Raw genomic sequence first — 18,272 nt, 5'->3', positions numbered from 1 at the left:
ATTAGCAGGAATCTTTGAAGTGATTCAAGCTCTAATTTCAGCATTTCAAACTCAAAGGTTTATACTGTAAAACCATACCGAGCTCTCGTAAGCGACCCATTTTTTTCCCCTCTGTATTCTGTATCTTTGCTAGGGTTTTCTCAGTCTTTCCAATAAATTATGTATCACGATTTGCCATTTCAAAAATAATTAGAACTCCAAGTTAAACAACAAGGAATATCTGAGAGCAGTACATTTTAGAAGAGAAGTGTTATGCACTTGGGGCAAAACCAATCCCAGCTGTACCACCACTGAATTATACATATCATCATATTGAGAGCTGCAATTTCAGTGTACTTGGAGTGATCGGGTGGGCCTGTTCTCCTTCAGGAGAACCAGGCTTACCTCTCAGGCAAACCACTTTGCAGGCACTCCCTTCCCCATGCCCCTGTGAGTTGCTGCAGCAGGGGTAACAGAGAGAAAGCTGTGCTCCAAGGAGAGAAACTTCACAGAGAAAGGTTATACCAGAGTAGGAATTAATTTGGTGGTGGAACTATTAACTCCAGACAGAGACAGGAGAGCATGTTCTGTGTCTTCTCCCGTTACGATTAGGCTGTAAACTCACTGGAGCAGGACGTACCTCTTTATCCCGTTTCTCTCTCCTCTGCAACAACCAGCCTTTGGTCTCAGCTTCCCAAGCCCTAAGACAGTACAAATAATGCCCCCTGCTCTTCATTCATTCTCTATATTTTTTACTTTGTCATAAAATGCTAGCAGTGGATCCTCAGGAGAGTCATGCCACACTGCAGAACAGGTGCTGATAAAAGCATTTGTGCACCATCAGGGAATTTACAGCTGCTCTACATTACAAGAAATCAAAGGGGAACACACCAATGACTCTGCAAGCTTGCTATGAAGACCGTGTTTTGCATCCTACTGTCTGCAAAGTCAGGTGCCTCAGACCAACACCTGATTTTCTTCCCTACTAAGCACCTAATCCCCAGCAGACCTCAGAGGTAGCAATAAGCTAGACTGGGGGAGGAAAAAACCAACAACAACAAAAAATCAGGTATCTAGTGTAAGTAAATAATGCACGAAAGTCACAAGCAGCTGCTTCCCAAGCAAGGAGACTTTGCTATCTAATGGATTTAGGACTCTGATGTTGGCTGGGGATCTATGGTTGGCTTCAACCCAGCAACCCACCCCCACACTGTTCCTACCTATCCCTAACTGAAGAGATGAGGAAACTCATTGTTAAAGGTATCGATGTGGCTGAGCACATAGGAGTGTCTTGCATGTTTCTGCAGAGAGCCTTCTCACCAAGTTTGGCTTTAGAGGGCCCCACTCAGCCCTGCTTTTGTGCTGACTGGCACCAGGAAGACTTTTTCCAAGGGCTGGTTATTCTAAACCCATTCATTCAAGAGCCCATTGGCCCAAACTCAGAAGGAGCTGGCACAAACCATCTCTGAGACCAGGCTGATAATAGCCTCTGGTTTGATCCAGGGCAGAGAACGTCAGCCAAAGTCTCAGCTGACGCACACAGATTAAATATAAAAAAACCCACCACCAAACAAAACCAAAACAAACACACACCGATGTGTTCAGTTACAGCCACAGTCTGAGCTCAAGAGGAAAAACAAAACAAACAAAAAACCACCACCCAAAAAACCTCCCACTTCCCTGGACAGTTATATTTTATCTGAAAGCAGTCGTGGGCTTGAGGGTGTTACAAGAAGTCCTCACAGGGCTAGGCCTGGGACAGAGAGCAGGGGAGGCAGCCAAGCAGCAGAAAAAGTTCGTTTGTCAATGGATCTGTGTGAGTGAACAGTATCTAGGGGAATATTGACCCATTTTTTCCAGAAATTCTTCAGAAAAGGCTTGTGAAAAAAACAGGTACATGCACAACACCAATGGAAACTGGGCTGAGCCAGAGCAAAGCTGTAGTTTAGGATCTGCTAAGCAAAGGGACAGGGACAATGTGTCCTTTGGTGTGGGCAGCAATCAGGTCCAGGCGGCAGGACTGGGGGCCCTGCTCACCCTGGAGAGGAACAGACTGTCAAGTCCTGCCAAAGCAATTCCCCAGCACAGTCTTCAAGACTGACACAACCATGCCAAATGTTGGAGTGGGATCCCAGCGCCACAAAGAAAGCTGCAGCATCCAAAAGAGACTGCTTGAAAAGGCTGAGCTCTTTTCAGCTATATCCAGTTCTTTTATAGGACCCTAGTCTCATCCCTCGTCTTTGACATTATGGGTGACTTGACCCACACCCCCTGCTCCTAACAGGCTTTATCCACAAATTTTCTTTATTCTTGCCTTGTGGTCTGCTCCAAAGCACAGTGAATTCATTAATTTACTGCTGTAAGACAGAGACAGAGCCACTAGTCAAAACAAGAAGAAAATAGTGTCCAGCGAGTTCCGCCTCCCTGGAGTAGAGATGGGCCAGTAGCATCCATTTACTGCAAGCAGAAACCCTGGATCATGTTGATGAAACGAACAGTTTAACTCTTCCTAGTTCAGAGTTGAATGCCATCAAGCCATGGCATGTAATGAGGTCCACTTCATTAACCACTGGCCACCACGGTACATCCTTAGCCTTCGTCGATTAACTGTCCTACTTAAGACAGGCACACGTGCTGGGAATAAGCAGGCCCCATTAAAGCACCACCCTCATTTGAACACATGTATGATCTGCTGCCTTTTAGGAGACTTCATGTGACTCGCAGATGTGTTTCCTGGACACATGGTCCTCCTGCTGCTCACCATCTCTTGGTACATCCCTCCCACCCTCAGTACCATCTCACTACTGCTAGCAAGAGATACTTTGCATCACCTCTAACCTCTCAGCTGTCAAACATCATGTTTCCAACTCTCCATTTCTCCTTCTGCCTGAGCCCCACGCCTTTCCCTCCCTTGCACTATTTGTTCAGAAAATGCTGACCCCACATTGCCCCAAAAAGACCCCCCGCCAGGCTGGATGTGGCTCTGTGACGTACACTGCTTTCCTGCAGTCCTCATTTTCGGGGCACCGGCGGTACAAGGAGCTTCAGCGCTGGGCCAAAACCCTTTACACCAGCACTGCACAGCACAGGCTAAAACGTCAGTCCTGACCCCCAACTATGTGCCTAGAGGCAAGCACACACAATAATGCAGTACCACACCATGCTTGGTATTACCTTTAGGACTCTGATAGCTTTACAAAAAGAGGAAGTTTTCATTGTTAGTAAACAATGTAATTTATTTAGAAGCAGTCATTTATGTTTACTGGGCTATGAAAGAACAGGAAGCGTCTGGCATCCACAGAGATCCAGATTGATCTCTCCGTCTTTTCTTGACAAGCAGCCAGTTTTGAGACCTATCTCGCCAGGCATACTAACACATTCACTTGCCATTTTCTCCCCTGAGCCACTGGGGAGACAGAGCTTTGTTACCTCCCAAGGGAAAGGGGGAAATCCCAACCATGTGAGTAGTTTCAAACTGACCAGAAAAGGAGATGGATGGTAAGAGTTAGGAAAAATTGCGTAGGAGCAACTCAAACTGTTGTCCTTTCAGTGGTCCTATCTCAATTCTCACGTACGCTTTTAAAGCAAAGTAAATGCCTAGATGAGCAGAATTGCTGCACTGTAAGTTTACACAAAGGCAGACGAGATTAGAATCTTGACTATACGCTTTAAAGATATCATAACTACAGAAATGAGAAGTGTATTATTAGCTATCACTTTTTACTATGTAGAACTAGAGCAAAGTTATTTGATGCATAAAAAATTCTGGCAAAGGGCTGCCATATTTAATAAATCACTGAATCAATTATTCACTGTGAAAATCAATTACTTACTTCAAATGAGAATCTTATGAATAACCTCATGCCCTTTCATGCCATCTAAGAAAGTTATAGGGGAATTAGTCAGTAAAAAATGCCTCACTTATCTTTTATGTGCATTAAAAAGACCACACAAATACAGGGAAATTCTGCTCCGCTGAAGCACTCTGCCAACAGAATAGTCCTGAACCATCTTAATGAAGTCAGGGTATTGCTGTGGATTTACACTGCAGTCAAAAGCAGAGTACGACCCACTGGGGCACCACCTATGATCAGTTATCCGGGCACAATTCAGAAGAAGCAATTCCATTCAGTCCATGCCATTTCACAAATGGGAAACCAGAATATAACCAGCCAACCACACAACCTCCTCTACAACGTGACCTACATTAACGAACTACTCAAAGGAACACAAAGTATATCTTCACAGGTCGGGAAATATTGCCACAAATCCCCATGGAGACACTTTAAAGTGAATATTGCATGGCCTTGCAGCAGCTCCCCTGTTCCTGCTTTTAAAGGTTTGCTGATACATGACCATTTTCAGAAAAAGCTGCAAGTCCTAATACAGTCTTTTCCCTCCCACCTGCAAACCAAACCACTCCAGGAACACAACAGTGCAAAATACTTACTGAGCTGTAGAGATATCCCTCAGCATTCATGGCAACGTACAGACCTGCCTTCACCCCTTGGATTGCCACCACACGAAGACCCACAGGAATTAGATTGAAAAGGGCTGCGGAAGGAAAAGAAAAGAAAAGGTTATGGAGACATGACGCTGCGTGGTCACTGCTGCTTTTTCCCCAGGGCCAGCCCACCCCACTCCTGACTCTTAACAAAAGATACTGAACTAGAATCAAAAGTCCTGCTTCCAGCTAGAGGAAAGGTCTGCAGCCACAGGGTCAATGTTGAAATGAAATTTTTAAAAGTACTGAATGTGGCTGCCTCCCAGAAGCCTTAACACACCCGTCAGTCTGTCTGATCACTGCCTTTGCAATGCCAAGGGCTCATACGTGCACTCACGCTAGCGCATCTCAACAGCTTTCCGTGGGCCAGCTGAGCTGTGGTAACTGCACACGTACACATCTTTGCCCGTGGCAAACATAACTTAGTTTAGTTCACCCTGAAACAGATTTAAGCCTAGTCACACTTTTTTTGCATTTGCCATATGCTAAGAGAGTATACTGACAGCAACCATGGCCAGAAGGATGCATATTAACTTGACTGTGTGTCTGCCCCTGTGATCCCTGCTGTCAAGGGAATGAAGAAACTCAGGAAGATGGAGTGTTCCACGCCAGGACCTAAGCACTGCTCTTCATTCAGAAGCAGCACTAGATAACACAGAAGAGGAGAAGACCTTTCAATACTCAATTTTACTGCAATCTTATTGATGAAAGCATTGCAACCACTTCCTCCCAATTAATTACTTTATTGCTTGATTCCAAGTAGACCCTCTATCTCACTGAAAGACCTTTCACATGAGCATATATATTTACATACTGTCAGGCTTTTGCTACATTTCTAACAGAATGGGCTCAAAGAGGAGAGGACTGTCAGCACTGATAGACAGAGCACTGAAGCATTAGCATGGCTTTGTTTCCACTGAGATTTACAGGATAAGAGTATCCAGATGTTGTAGGATCCCTTGTGCTTCAGCTTACAGAGAGCTAACTGGACCTTGTCCCAGGGAGCTCAGGACATAGAAAGATGGGCACAGGGTCGGGCAGAAACGTGAGCACAAACACAATGGAAATACTTCACTCAAGGTCTTTTCCCGCACAACTGCCCTGAAACGAGTATTTTTTCTGGTTCCCTAGTCATGAGGTCAGACTGTCCCTTCCACATTCATGAAGCATTTCTCATGGCTTGTTAACGCTCACTTATTTGCAAAAGCCTGCTTGAAACGTCTCAAGAGCTTTGGGGTGTTCAAATCAGCCCAGGGGAGACCTGTGAATGGGCAGAGTGCAGTGTCAGAGCAAGCAGTGAAGCATTCCTATTTACCAGCTGACCATTAAGGACATCATCCTCTAGCCGATTCACTTTATAGATCATTTATGAAGTTTTATGCCTGACACATCACATCGGAGCAAGCACAGCACAGAGGGGTCTTCACATAACGGTTCTAGGAGAAACGGTCCTTCTCACTGTGCCATCTCCCAGCCTCTCCTTCCCTGGGAGATGGACCATTGCTGATTTAATATCAGCTGTGAAGGATAAAGCAGCTTTTGCTGAAATGGCCTATTCAAAATGCTATAGCCCCTCAGGCCAGGCTAGTGTTAATCCTGGTATGACAGGAGGGAGTCGAGTCCAGTGCAATATCAGCCCCTCGCCCCAAAGAAACTGGTTAAATATGTGTGTGCCAGGTAACACGTGGATTTAACTCAACCTCAAGATGCTTCCCAAGAACCTCCCTCACGTACAGCCTGTGAATTACTGCAGAGTGGAGGAGACAGAAGTGTGTTTGGATTCCTTTCCAAAGGAAGAACAACATTTATAGCCAACATGGGGGGGTGGGGGAGAACTGAAACTGCGGCTCTGTGGCTTGATTCTTTCCTTAGAGCCAGTGGTTCAGACTACTAAGTCTGAACTGAAGTCCCAGGATTTGCACAATTTTTAAGAGAAAAAGCAGAGCCCAAAAGGTACGTGAAAAGTAATGGGAAACTGTTTACCTTCAACCTGAACTCCTGGTGGATTTGCTTAAAGGTCAGAGGTGAATACCTTTTCAGAAGTAAAACCTGAAAAAAGCACAGGAGACAGAAAGCCACTTTGCTCAAGATATCTAACAGGTGCCTTGGCTGAGCTGGTTTCAGGGTTGTCTCCAAAAAGGGATTCATGAGTCCCAGTTTCACATGAATGCCCTTTTTTCTCACTCAATTCCCAAGGAAGCCTAGATGACTTCCCTCAGTGAGCTGCCTAAAAGGGAGGCACTTCGAGTCTGCTGACAAGAAACCCTACTCTCGGCCCCCTTTTCATGCTTTTAAGCACCACATTAAGTAAAAAATCAAAGCACGTGCTGAAGTCTTACCAAAGCCAGTGCTTGTATTTCTGATTTCGTGGGAGGATATCAACAGATGTATACAGCAAATGAAGTCCAGCCTGGGTATTGGCCTGTGAATAACTGGAGTCAAGGACAGTGCTACTCTGATACTGTCCCCGGATGAGACAAACACACTCCAGCGTTAGCTACTCAGCATTGGAGAGCTGCGTTATAGTGTAGTTCTACCACTGAAAAGCTCACTAACCAAAGTAAAGTTTTATTTCTATCACTTTCTGACTACCATGAAGGTCTAAACCCCTCTGCGGTTAACAAGTCTATTTATAAGCAATTCCCCTCCCCTAATTTCCCCCCCACTGAAAAATGGAGCATATTACTGCTAATAATGAAACAAAATGGGCATCATCATTCATTCCCTACAGCCAATTTGTCTTGCATAGAAAACTTGTGACAGACCATTCAGAGCATTCATTAGGCAGGGAGGTGATAATACCCAGAATTAGTGTGTGAGAAGTTCTGCGTGGAAACGCCCACATGTCTCCAAATCTCTCTCTTTCCACCTACACGTGCTAAGGGAGCACAGGAACAATCCTGTTGTGCTCTGTGTTACAGTACCAAGACCGCTGCCAGTTCCCAAGCTCCCTGGGACCCTGCTGCAGACCGTGGTAGCAACATCCACAATCACGGCTTTTAGGCATAGCAGAGCATCTCCTGCAACACACTGCAGAGTGAGTGAGCAAGCGGGCAGGCAAGCAGGAGGACATGCATCTGACATAGGTAACTAACAGCCAAAGAAGTTTGTGGAAGCAAATATCTTCCTCTATTAAAAAAAGCGGTTCGGGTCAATCAAGACTTGGTAAATTCTCAGAGCGGTTCTGCACTCAAATCCAGAAATATCTTTGAAGAAGTTGAAACCTTTTGTTATCATGCTTCCAAATGAACGTTTCATCTTGTTTTAGAACAGATTTAAAAGCTTATAAGCTTTATTGTGGGGGGAAAATCCTCAACCAACCTCGAAAGCAAGAGGTCTCTTTTTGTCAGGAAAAAAAAATTGCAGTTAACATGAAGCAGCAGATTTAGAAAAGGGGACAAGGATGTCCTGGTTTCAGCCGGGATAGAGTTAACTGTCTTCCTAGTAGCTGGTACAGCGCTATGTTTTGAGTTCAGTATGTGAAGAATGTTGATAACACTGATGTTGTCAGTTGTTGCTCAGTAGTGTTTAGACTATAGTCAAGGATTTTTCAGCTTCTCATGCCCAGCCAGCAAGAAAGCTGGAGGGGCACAAGAAGTTGGCACAGGACACAGCCAGGGCAGCTGACCCAAACTGGCCAACGGTGTATTCCATACCATGGGATGTCCCATCTAGTATAGGAACTGGGAAGGGGGGGGGGGGGGGGCGGAATCGCCGCTCGGGGACTGGCTGGTGTCGGTCGGCAGGTGGTGAGCAATTGCCCTGCGCATCATTTGTACATTCCAATCCTTTCATTGTTGCTGTTGTCATTTTATTAGTGTTATCATTATTAGTTTCTTCTTTTCTGTTCTATTAAACTGTTCTTATCTCAACCCAGAAGTTTTACCTTTTTTTTTTTTCCCCCGATTTTCTCCCCCATCCCACTGGATGGGGGGGGAGTGAGTGAGCAGCTGCGTGGTGCTTAGTTGCTGGCTGGGGTTAAAGCACGACAGAGAAGAAACTGAGGGAACTGGGTTTGCTTAGCTCAAAGAAGGGAAAAGCCAGAGACAAACTCTTCTCAGAGGAACACAATGAAAGGACAAGAGACATTAGACAAAAGCCTCAGAAAGAAATTATGACTAGATATAAAGAAAATTCTCTACAATGAGAATAGTGCAGCACTGGAACCAGAGATGTTACGAAGCTACGGAATAGCTCATTCCTGGGGACGTTTGAAACAACTGGACAAGGCTCTGTGCAACTGAAGATAACCCAGCTCCAAGTAGGATGTTGGACTGGAGACACCCAGAGGTTTCCCCAGTCTTAATCTTTTTGTGTTTCTGGCTGGAAAGCCCCAAACAATATCCTAGATATGCTGGGCTGTTTCCACCTGCTCAGTACAGTTGACCTATCCTTTATGTACTGTCCATTTGCTGAGGCTTTTCAGACGTTCAGCAGGATTATGCTGGCAAACAAAGAAGTCCAGTTGCTCTCAAGAAGGGGCCTTACCCTGCTCAGCCCAGGAAAGAGCCATCACGATGCAAGCACTGACAGCAACAGTCTGCCCTGAAAGACTATTTGAGTTCACTGGAGTTGGAAGGAAGAGATATTGCCCCAAATTCAAGTTCATATGTAACATTACTAAGAACACAAACAAGTCCCTCACCCACCATGAAACTACGCTCCAATTAAAAGAAAATTCTTCATATATCCCAATCCAAGTAGGCAGAGAATCTGTCTTCTTGCTAACATTAAGATGGCGTGCCTTTAACTGCATGGTAGAAGGAACAGATGTCCCAAGCGCTGTTTCGCGGGAAACTGGCTGGATGCCCATTCAAATGCCATTAGAACTTGGCTTCTGGGTTTTTTTTTCTTTTTCTTTAAGTGAGAGGAGGTGGAAAATAAATGCCATCAGCCTCTCCAGAACACACATAAAATGGGCACCAGATAATTAATTTAAAAATTGCTTAAATATTAGCAGTTCCTCTTATATAAATAACTGGATTTTTATTAGAACTTTTAATTGCATCAGACGTATCTGTGGGACATGTCGTGTCTCATTTTAAACATTTATTTTGCCAGAGTAAACCAACCTAATGTATTCCATGAAAATTAAGCTTCCTTTCGTAATGCTAATTTGAATAATCAGTGTGTGGCTACAGAACACAGAGCAATGTATGGAACACGGTGTTCACTGTGTATTTAACTGTGCTAAGATGGCTTCTGCATGGAGAACAGATGATCGTCCAGCATGGGAAAGATCCTGCTGTAGCCATCAAGACTGCCCTTCTCCACCAGTGGATGCAAGTTAAGCAACCCCTCTCCAAGGATAGGAAAATATTATTTACCTAGTCTTTGAGTTCTGCCCTTGCACAGAAATAATGCACAGACTTCTGACTGGCTAGTCAAGAATCTTCTGGAGAGGCATTTTAAAACAGAAAACATCAGTGAAGCAAATCTGTAAGCTGCTCACTTAGACAAGTGAGTTCTGACTTTTTTCTGGTCAAAAATTGAGATGTTTGGAGGAACAGAAAAGGAAAAAATAGTCAGTATGCTTTATTTTGTCATTTCAAAAGTGAAAAATGTGATTTTGTTTTGAAGCTATAACTGGAAGCTTCATATAATATAAAATGTTGACTCAAACTGAAGATTTATAAGAGAGCATGTCGTAAAAACTTAAACAAAACTGAATAAAGCACATTCCCCATTTCATTTTCAGGAGCCAAATATTATCGGGCAGAATTTTTTCCTCTTTTGACATCCCCTGAGATCAGGGGATGGGTAATTCTTTGGCTTCAGTCTTCTCTCAAAAACTTCACTGAACTTTCCAACACAGCCCATGACTTTGAGCAAGTGGCTTGGCACACTTCAGCTAGATGCCTCCTGTCCCACCAAGCTGCCAAGGCAGGGCTGCCATCTCACCAGATAAATTTACACTCTAGAAGTGCCCTTCAGCCCATCTATTTCCAATTAAGAAGACTGGGTGGAAGTGACTCACAAGTACTCAGCACCTTGCCAAACTGATCTCTAACATTTCTGATGGGATCTATAAATAAGAGCTGTTTGGGCAATTGGGGCCCAACCTTAACCATGGGGACTCAGGAGGTTCCCCTGCACCCACCAAGGTGCAGCCAGCAGCAGCTTCCCTCATCTTCCCTCCCAGCCTGAAACATTTGCAGAACTGCTCTTACATTTTATTCTCCTCCGCTGTTTACCTAAATTCATCCCTGCTTCCACTTAAGCCCATTACTGTGTTGTTCAGTCCTCACTGATAGATGAGGGTAATGAATCCCTGTCATCTCTAGCAGCTCTTCCCATGTCATTAACAAATAGGCCCCCAATGGGATTTTCTGCAGATTGAGAACACTCTATACCTTCTTTCTTTATGAAAAAGCAGCTAATGCAACCCAACACTGGGTCATTACTCGCCCACTAAAGCCCACTGAACTCATCCCATGTGATTTTTCTCAGGCAGACACCAACACAAGGCCAGACTCTTCTTGCAGGAAGAGACCTGCTCAGTCTCTCATGGAGTAAAAGTGCATGTGTAGAGGTCCACAAATTCTCCTTCTCCAACATTAACTGCTGTCATTGCAATTTGTGGTATTTCATTTGTTCAACACCAGCACATGAAAGAGGGTACTAAACCCAACACTCGCATCTGCTACAGGCTGCTTCTGGTGAATGCAGCCTCTCGGGTCATTTCACAGGGGCTTTGCCAGCCTCCCACAATTGCAGTTGCCATCTTCCCAAAGCTGCTCTCATGCACGGACACCAGCCCTGAGCTGGCTGCAGCAGAGCAGCCCCACCACACACAACACTCCTGCCACAGCACTCTCCCAGCTTCTTGGGGATGGGGCAAGCACCATGGATGTAGGGTTGCAGCCACCTTGCACCCTTGTCCAAGTGCATCTTCACAGGACAACATCAATGCCCTGCTACGTGTGCTGCAGCACTGCAGCCGGCCCTCACCTGCAGCCCAGGCCCTGCCTTCCTGAAGGAATGATGCCTTCAATCCAGCTAGGACCTTCTTTGACTTAGAACAAGATTTGTCCCCAAATTAGGTAGGTTCCTCCTTTCACAAAGTACATGAAGTTTGCTTCCATCAATCCCACCACACGGATGAACTTCTGTTCATCCCTAGTAATGCCTAGGAAGACACCTTCCATGCTGGACAGGCTAGATACAATGTCCCTTCAGTGGTACAGGGAGCTTCAAACCAACATCGGATGACACAAATGAAGACTTGAGTGCAGTTCGTGGCACCAAGGATCTGAGCTTATTACTGTCCACTCAGAAGCATCAGTCTGACACCTACAAGATGAAGAGATGCTGTAGAAAATATCCTGCACCTTTTTTAACCTTTTGAAGGAGCTTTGGTATTGACAAAACTACTTGTTTTGCAAAAGGAAGACTGGCTACTGCTTTGCAATTTTTTTTTAAGCCAATATGGCTACTGCACACAAGCATCATTTTTAAACCTGCGTCAGTCTGCTGCACTTTGCTGTCCTTTGTTGGACAGCATGAACCCAACCCCTTTGAACAGGGTTTGGGAAGATGAGCTCCTTTGGAAATTCAATACCCTCAACCTTTACACCAGCCTCAAAGCACTAGACTTTAGCGAACAGCTGGTTTTCTCCAGCCTGGAAATTCCTGATGCTTGCTGAATTTTTCAGGATAAAATAGTGAAAACAATTTTCTCCTCTTCTCCTTGGAGAGAGAATTCCCCATATCCTTTACCCACGTGGCATATGTATAAATATAATCTCCTTTCTCTTCTGGCAGCAATTCAAATCATGGGTTTTATTCTCCACCCCACCCAGATGGCAGTTACAGAATCGGGGCAGGAGGGAAGAAGATCGGAGAGGAAACATATGAAATTATACAGGCAAGATTTAAAGGGGAAGGATAGATAGAAAAAATGTGCAGAAAACAGCTGGCTTCTTCCTAATTTGATCTTTTCAAAAATAAAGCTACACAAGTGAGACCCACTAGGTGATGCATTTGATTGTAATTGGGTTGCAAAACAGGCTAATTTTTCTTACTGTAGTCGCTGTTTTCGTCCTTGGTCCCATCAATTGTACCATCTGGGTGCATCTGCAGGAAGTATTCCTGCTGGCTGAATAACCTTGTCACAATTCCTTTCAGCTGGGGTTCTGCAAAAAAAAATATTATTATTAGATATACCAAGTAGCAAGAGACCCAATTTGCTTGGCCCCCATTAAGCCCCGAGTAAATTTAGAAATGCTTGGCAGATAAGACAGCTTTCTGTGATTCCTTTCAAGCATGGTTGTAAAATATTCATATATACATAGATGTACAGGCAAATAAAATTGAGATCAGATGAGCAGGTAAAATGAAATGCATAGTTGGTGCAGCAGAAAGTAACAGATTTATGGAACATCACTTCACTGAAAGTTAGCTACCAAATGAAAGTCTTTAGACAGCTTATGTATTCTGGATATGCCACTCGTTCAGAAGAATATTTGCTAGCAGTGTTGGAAAGAACTTACTTATTGTTTCTTATTCAGCCTGTGAAGCCAACTACCTTGTTTTCTGTACGGTTGATTCCCTATCACGCAGTTCCAGTTTTATGCCAATGAAAATCTATTTAAATCACTGGTATTACAGTGGTGTAAAACCAAAGTAACTGAGGGCTGAATCAGGCTGCATGAGTCCAACTGTGTGGGAATCAGGGAGCAAAATCCTGAAAGGAACAGATGCAAGACACCTCCAAAAATGACCTCTGAAGCACTTATGGGCACCTTAAAACGCCTCTGTTTCAAAATCCCGCATGTTCCTCCCTCCCAAAACATGTGCCGCACTGGTAGATGAGAATCACTCTTTGCCTCTAGCAGGTTCCTTTCCCAGCCCCTGTACATCATGAGCCAGCCACGGACTGGCTAGGGGCTTCCTTATTGCCTCTGCAACATTTTATACCTGTGCTGAAGAGGAAAAAGAAAACAAGAAAAGCAGAAGCAATTTGAACTTCACATGACAGAGGTCTGCAACATTACTGCCCGTCTCCTTGCCGTCCAACTGATCAAACACAAATTAAGTGGTCGAAAATAAATTCAATTTTAATCATGCAAGTCTTACAATTTGTCACAGGCATTGCTTCTGGAAAGCAAGCTAGCTGGCTACACGTGAACAGACACACTAGCTGAATGGCAGAGATCTTCCTTGTGTGACAGCAGTTTGTGGTTTTATGTGACCACCCACCAAAAGTAAATAAATAAGACCTAGTTATTGCTGGCTCAATAGACAGGAAGAAATCCAGTGTAGCATACCAAAATCTTGTCAGCCTCCCATCTTTCATGCCTCTAGTGAGGCTGTTTAATAAGCCATAGTCCTTATATAACTCCAGTCACGTTGTGTGTTAAGTGTTTCCATTAGGAGCCCTCATCTCTAACGATTTTGCACTGCACTGTACAACTTCCATTTGAGGACAGCACTCAGCCCGCACTTCTGCACAGGCAAACCCCCCTGCAGCAAGCGGGGACCTTGGATGCAGACAGGCGGCAGGTGCAAAGGATTTCAGCTTCACCAACCCCTCCACCAGTCGGGGAGAATCAGGTACTATTTCCTAGCTCCAAAAGCCACTGAAGCAATCAATATCAGCTGGTTTCTATGCTGCCTTAAAAGAAGTGATTTCATAGCAACAGGAGTGTTGTAGACTGCAGACGGGCTTTCTCCCAGCAAGACAACTCTGGGACAGTGGATAAGTACAATTGTACTGGCCATCTAGTAAGAGCTAACGTCGGTCAAGCCAACAGATGTCAAATTGAGCCTTAGATTGAGCTAAGTGTTTTGCTTTCTTCTTACCAAAATGAATTATCTATTTTGTTGAAGGCAGAAGCTTAATTTAACTCACTTTTCTAACAAGCACATCAAAGCTAGAGGCAATAAAAAGCTGTATTCTCAGGCATAGATGACTGCACCACCCTCCTTGAGCCTGTCCCCTTCCTCCCTTTTATCTAATACCAGAATAGTAAAGGCACTACTAGGCACTCTCTGATACGAGACCTATGTTTGAGTCCCTGAATGAGTCTTAGCCTCATTTTTACTCTGGTTAAATTTTAGCATTTAAGTACTTTGCACAAAATGAAAGAGCTCCCAGCAGGAGAGATTTAGAAGATGCTCCTGCAGCCTGAGGCTTTCTGTGTGCTGGGGAAGGGGGGAGATCTTGTCTTAAAGCCCCTCAGGGATAAGAGAAGTGGGAACACAAAAAAACCCTGACCTTTTCCCCTTTCTTGGGAAGATAACTTAGCTACATGATAGAATGACCTTTCTTTCTTCTTTGGGGTGCAAACTATACTTCAATCATGCAAATCACTTCGGAACACATGAAAACCTCTCCCACTTTTACTAAATAGCCTACCAAGTAAAATACAGAGCAAATCTGCTCATCATTAGGAGCTTCACGTCATTTTTAGAGTTTATCAGAGCAGCACCCAAGATCCCTTGAGGTCCTCCTGCATCTTTGCTATAGATGCAAATACCATTGCAGCAGAAGGCTAAGTGTCACCATAGTAAAACACAGGATAAAGCCCCAGGGTCCCTTTTTGTTACTGATCTGACATAGACAGTCAGGTCTGATTCAAGCTTAACGACTGCCATCTTCATAATCCCAGGCTTTTCCGAGTCAATGCCTGCCTAGGGACAGGTTGGAGGAGTAATCTTGTCTTACATGTGGGGTTTTTTTCCTGACCTGACCTGGTTTTGCTGAAGTTTGAGGCTCATGCCCAAACTCAAAGCAGAACTCAAAGGGACAGAAGCGGAAAGCTCTCAGCCATACACAAACCCACCACATTCCTCCTGGCCCTAACACAGGCTGACAGCAGCAGTGTTCCTCTCTCTCCTTACTGCACAGATCCTCTTCTGCAACAGCATCCCTGCTCCCCAGCCTCATTTAGGAGGCCCTGCAGCACCAGCAAACAAATGCCTTTTCCAGACACCAAAAGGTCAGAAACCCCTTTGGAGACATACAGATCTCTTTTCCTGGTTTCTACATTTCCTTGGGTCTCTTTCTACAGGAGAGAAGCACTGGTGAGCAGCTGCACCTTTGGGTACCTACCGGAACGAAATACAAAAGCAGCACAGAGACATGCATAGCCAGGACCAAGTTCTATCCTCTAACACAGAGCACAGCCCAGCAGGGTTAGGGAGTTGCCAGGGCAATGGGTGATTTGCCTCACCTCATACAGCTGTCTCTACACCCAAACCAGGCTCCCTTTACATCCCAGAAATCAACAGGCAAGCCAGGCCAGGTCCACAGGGTCCTGAAACCACCTGCATCTCTCCACTGATTGCAAAGGGACCAGCTCAAGCACAGCTACACTGGTGACAGCAGCCAGCGGAGTAGCTGCTTCCCACCTCCTGTCTCATGTCTGGGCATAACGTGGGATATTGGGATTTGTCATTCATACAGCAAGCAGTGTGGCTGGGAGGCCTACAGACAAAATTTTAGGCAAAGGCAGCTTTTAACAAGGAACAAGGACTTACCCATCTTTCTCCCCAAAGCTCACTACAGAGTTACTACCTGAAGAGGGAACTGTGTAATCCCAGGACAGGATTTTTCCTGCTAGCCCAGAGGAAAACTCTGCACATAACTTTTAAGAGATCCCCTACTTTTGTCATATCATATATTTTAGCACCACTTCTTTCCATCTACAGAGCAATTTTATCACAGTCTTCCAGCATTGCTATCCCTTATGCTGCAGCAATCATGCTGAAAACCTCAGTTTGTAGAAAAATCTCAAAACCAGTAGGTGTCCTTGTCAGTTAAGTATGGTGGGACACCCTGGTAAGTCAGAACAGAAGGCAGAAAGACAATGAAATAGACTGAGAACTTTTCACAGTTTTGCAATTAAAAGAGAGAACAAAACTTCCAGCAGGCAATATTCCCAGTGCTTCCTGGGGCACTGGGGAGGGGGCAGAATTAAAATAAAACCCCACAACCTTGATACTTTTATTGTCTGAAGTTCCCTCAATGATATTGCTCCAGACTACAATCAATAAGATAAAGAAGCAAACCAGAGAAAAAGAAAAAAAAATGCAGCACAGATAAGTACAAACCCTGCCATGAGCATTTTCTTTCTATAATTCACAGAATTTACCAGGAATCAAACTCAAACCTACTCTCTAACCTCACCCCTATGTAGCAAGGGGGACTCAGATCCTCTTGCTTTTGAAGGAGCAACACTGCATAACACACTTGGGATAAACCTATTCCTCCCACTCAGGCTCCTCCATACAGTCTTTTATTTTGCAGTAGGAGCAGCTCTCCCTGCAGAAATGGAACTGAACTAATGTATACAAGACTTCAGCACCAACTTAGCATCTCCCTAAACACAAAGTCAAGTACTTAAGAATGGATTTAAGAAAGAAGTTATGACTGCCTTGATCCCAAAGTTCTGACTAAACGTGAGATTTCCATGCAGTATGGATTCCCAGTACAGACCCCATGCTAGTAAGATTCCCACATGATATGCAAAGGGATATTTTACCCTTATAAGCAATACTGTTATACTTTAGGATGCTTACTTTAAAGTTCCTGTTCTGGTTGCTCATACACAGCTGTTCAAGGCTGGGTGGTGCTGGAGAAAGCTCAGCGGACCGTCTCCTTATGCAGATGCAGTGAGCTCAAATCCTTCAAATTATGGTGCTCCCAGAAGATGCAGGAGAAGATCATGCCCAGGAAGCGTCCCCGACACAACAGTCACAGCACAGCACAGACCAATAAGAGTAGCAGGGAGCAAGAGCTAAGCCATGGCTCTGTTCCTGGTCTGCAGCATCTGCCAGGCCAGGAGCTTTCCTTAGGGTGAAGACAGTTCTCAGCCGATCACGCTTCTTAGAGCAGTCATCCACTGACCAACTCACCGCACATCCTCTGAAGGGCATCCTACTTACTCCTCCTTCCACAGACCAAACTCACCAGCTCTGCCTGCCCTGCTTTTAACTTTCTGAGCCCTTTAACACAGCTGAGGCTAACTAAATCATGATCTGATTGCTAATCTCCTTGTCTCTACTTAAATGGTAATGTGATGCTGCCATTATTCATTTCAGCTGTCCTGCTGCTGAGCCTTAAAGCCATCTCAGTTCACCATCAGCTGCTGTGCTTCTTGCCTTATTGTACAGCCATTTTCACTCTCCTGGGGCTTGCCCAGGACATGATAGTTGCAGGGCTCTCACATATACTTTGTTTGATCTCCGGGGACGTGCTCATAGAAGGCCAGGGGATCGTGTCCAAATCGGCTACTCTGCAGAGTCACATCCGTCACCCTCAAACCACAGGCATTGCTGAAGGTATTTGTGGGCTATGGGGAAAAGAGCAAGAGCTCTGGCAGGGACACTGGCAGAAATGTTTCTTCTCAGATATATCACTAGCTCTTTAATGACCTTTTCTTTTAGTTCTGCTATTTAAGGCAAATGCAGAACTTGCCCCGTTAACTGGAAAATTAAAAACACACAAGCAGAATAACTCCCCTTAAGGCAGAGAGGAGCTATGATGTTATGCACCAGCGCCACATTTAGCAAAGCCCCACCGAGGGCACTAACTCTTGTATTCCCATCAGCAAAGTAGCAGCACAAACCCCTGGGTGAGGAACCCTACGCTCTATCGAGCACTGTATGGTAGCTCCATTCGATCCAAACCCTGAGCTCAGGAGGACCAAGGAATAGGGCACAACACTAATTTCCAGCTGAGGCTCCATCGTGGAAGGCAGTCTGCCGCAGCAGCATTTCTTGCAATTCACAGGACACTTCTTATTATGGCAATACGATGACCTGAGGCTGCAGCAAGCCAGAC

At 44.8% G+C, this 18,272-nt stretch overlaps 1 protein-coding gene across 4 annotated transcripts in view; it reads right to left on the bottom strand.

Annotated features, from left to right (window-relative positions):
- The window catches only part of FGF12 (fibroblast growth factor 12), a 237,910-nt gene that overhangs the window by 69,009 nt on the left and 150,629 nt on the right, over positions 1-18,272 (bottom strand). For all 4 annotated transcript variants that reach the window (XM_049802973.1, XM_049802972.1, XM_049802970.1 and 1 more), the window contains 2 exons: positions 12,508-12,618; positions 4,430-4,533 (listed from right to left, as the gene is read on the bottom strand). In XM_049802973.1, the coding sequence (XP_049658930.1) occupies positions 4,430-4,533; positions 12,508-12,618 (215 nt within the window). The remainder of the gene's footprint in view (positions 1-4,429; positions 4,534-12,507; positions 12,619-18,272) is intronic.

Source organism: Accipiter gentilis, chromosome 6, assembly GCF_929443795.1.
Source record: "Accipiter gentilis chromosome 6, bAccGen1.1, whole genome shotgun sequence".
Lineage (NCBI taxonomy): Eukaryota > Metazoa > Chordata > Aves > Accipitriformes > Accipitridae > Astur > Astur gentilis.
This window is presented reverse-complemented; position numbering and strand designations above follow the sequence as displayed.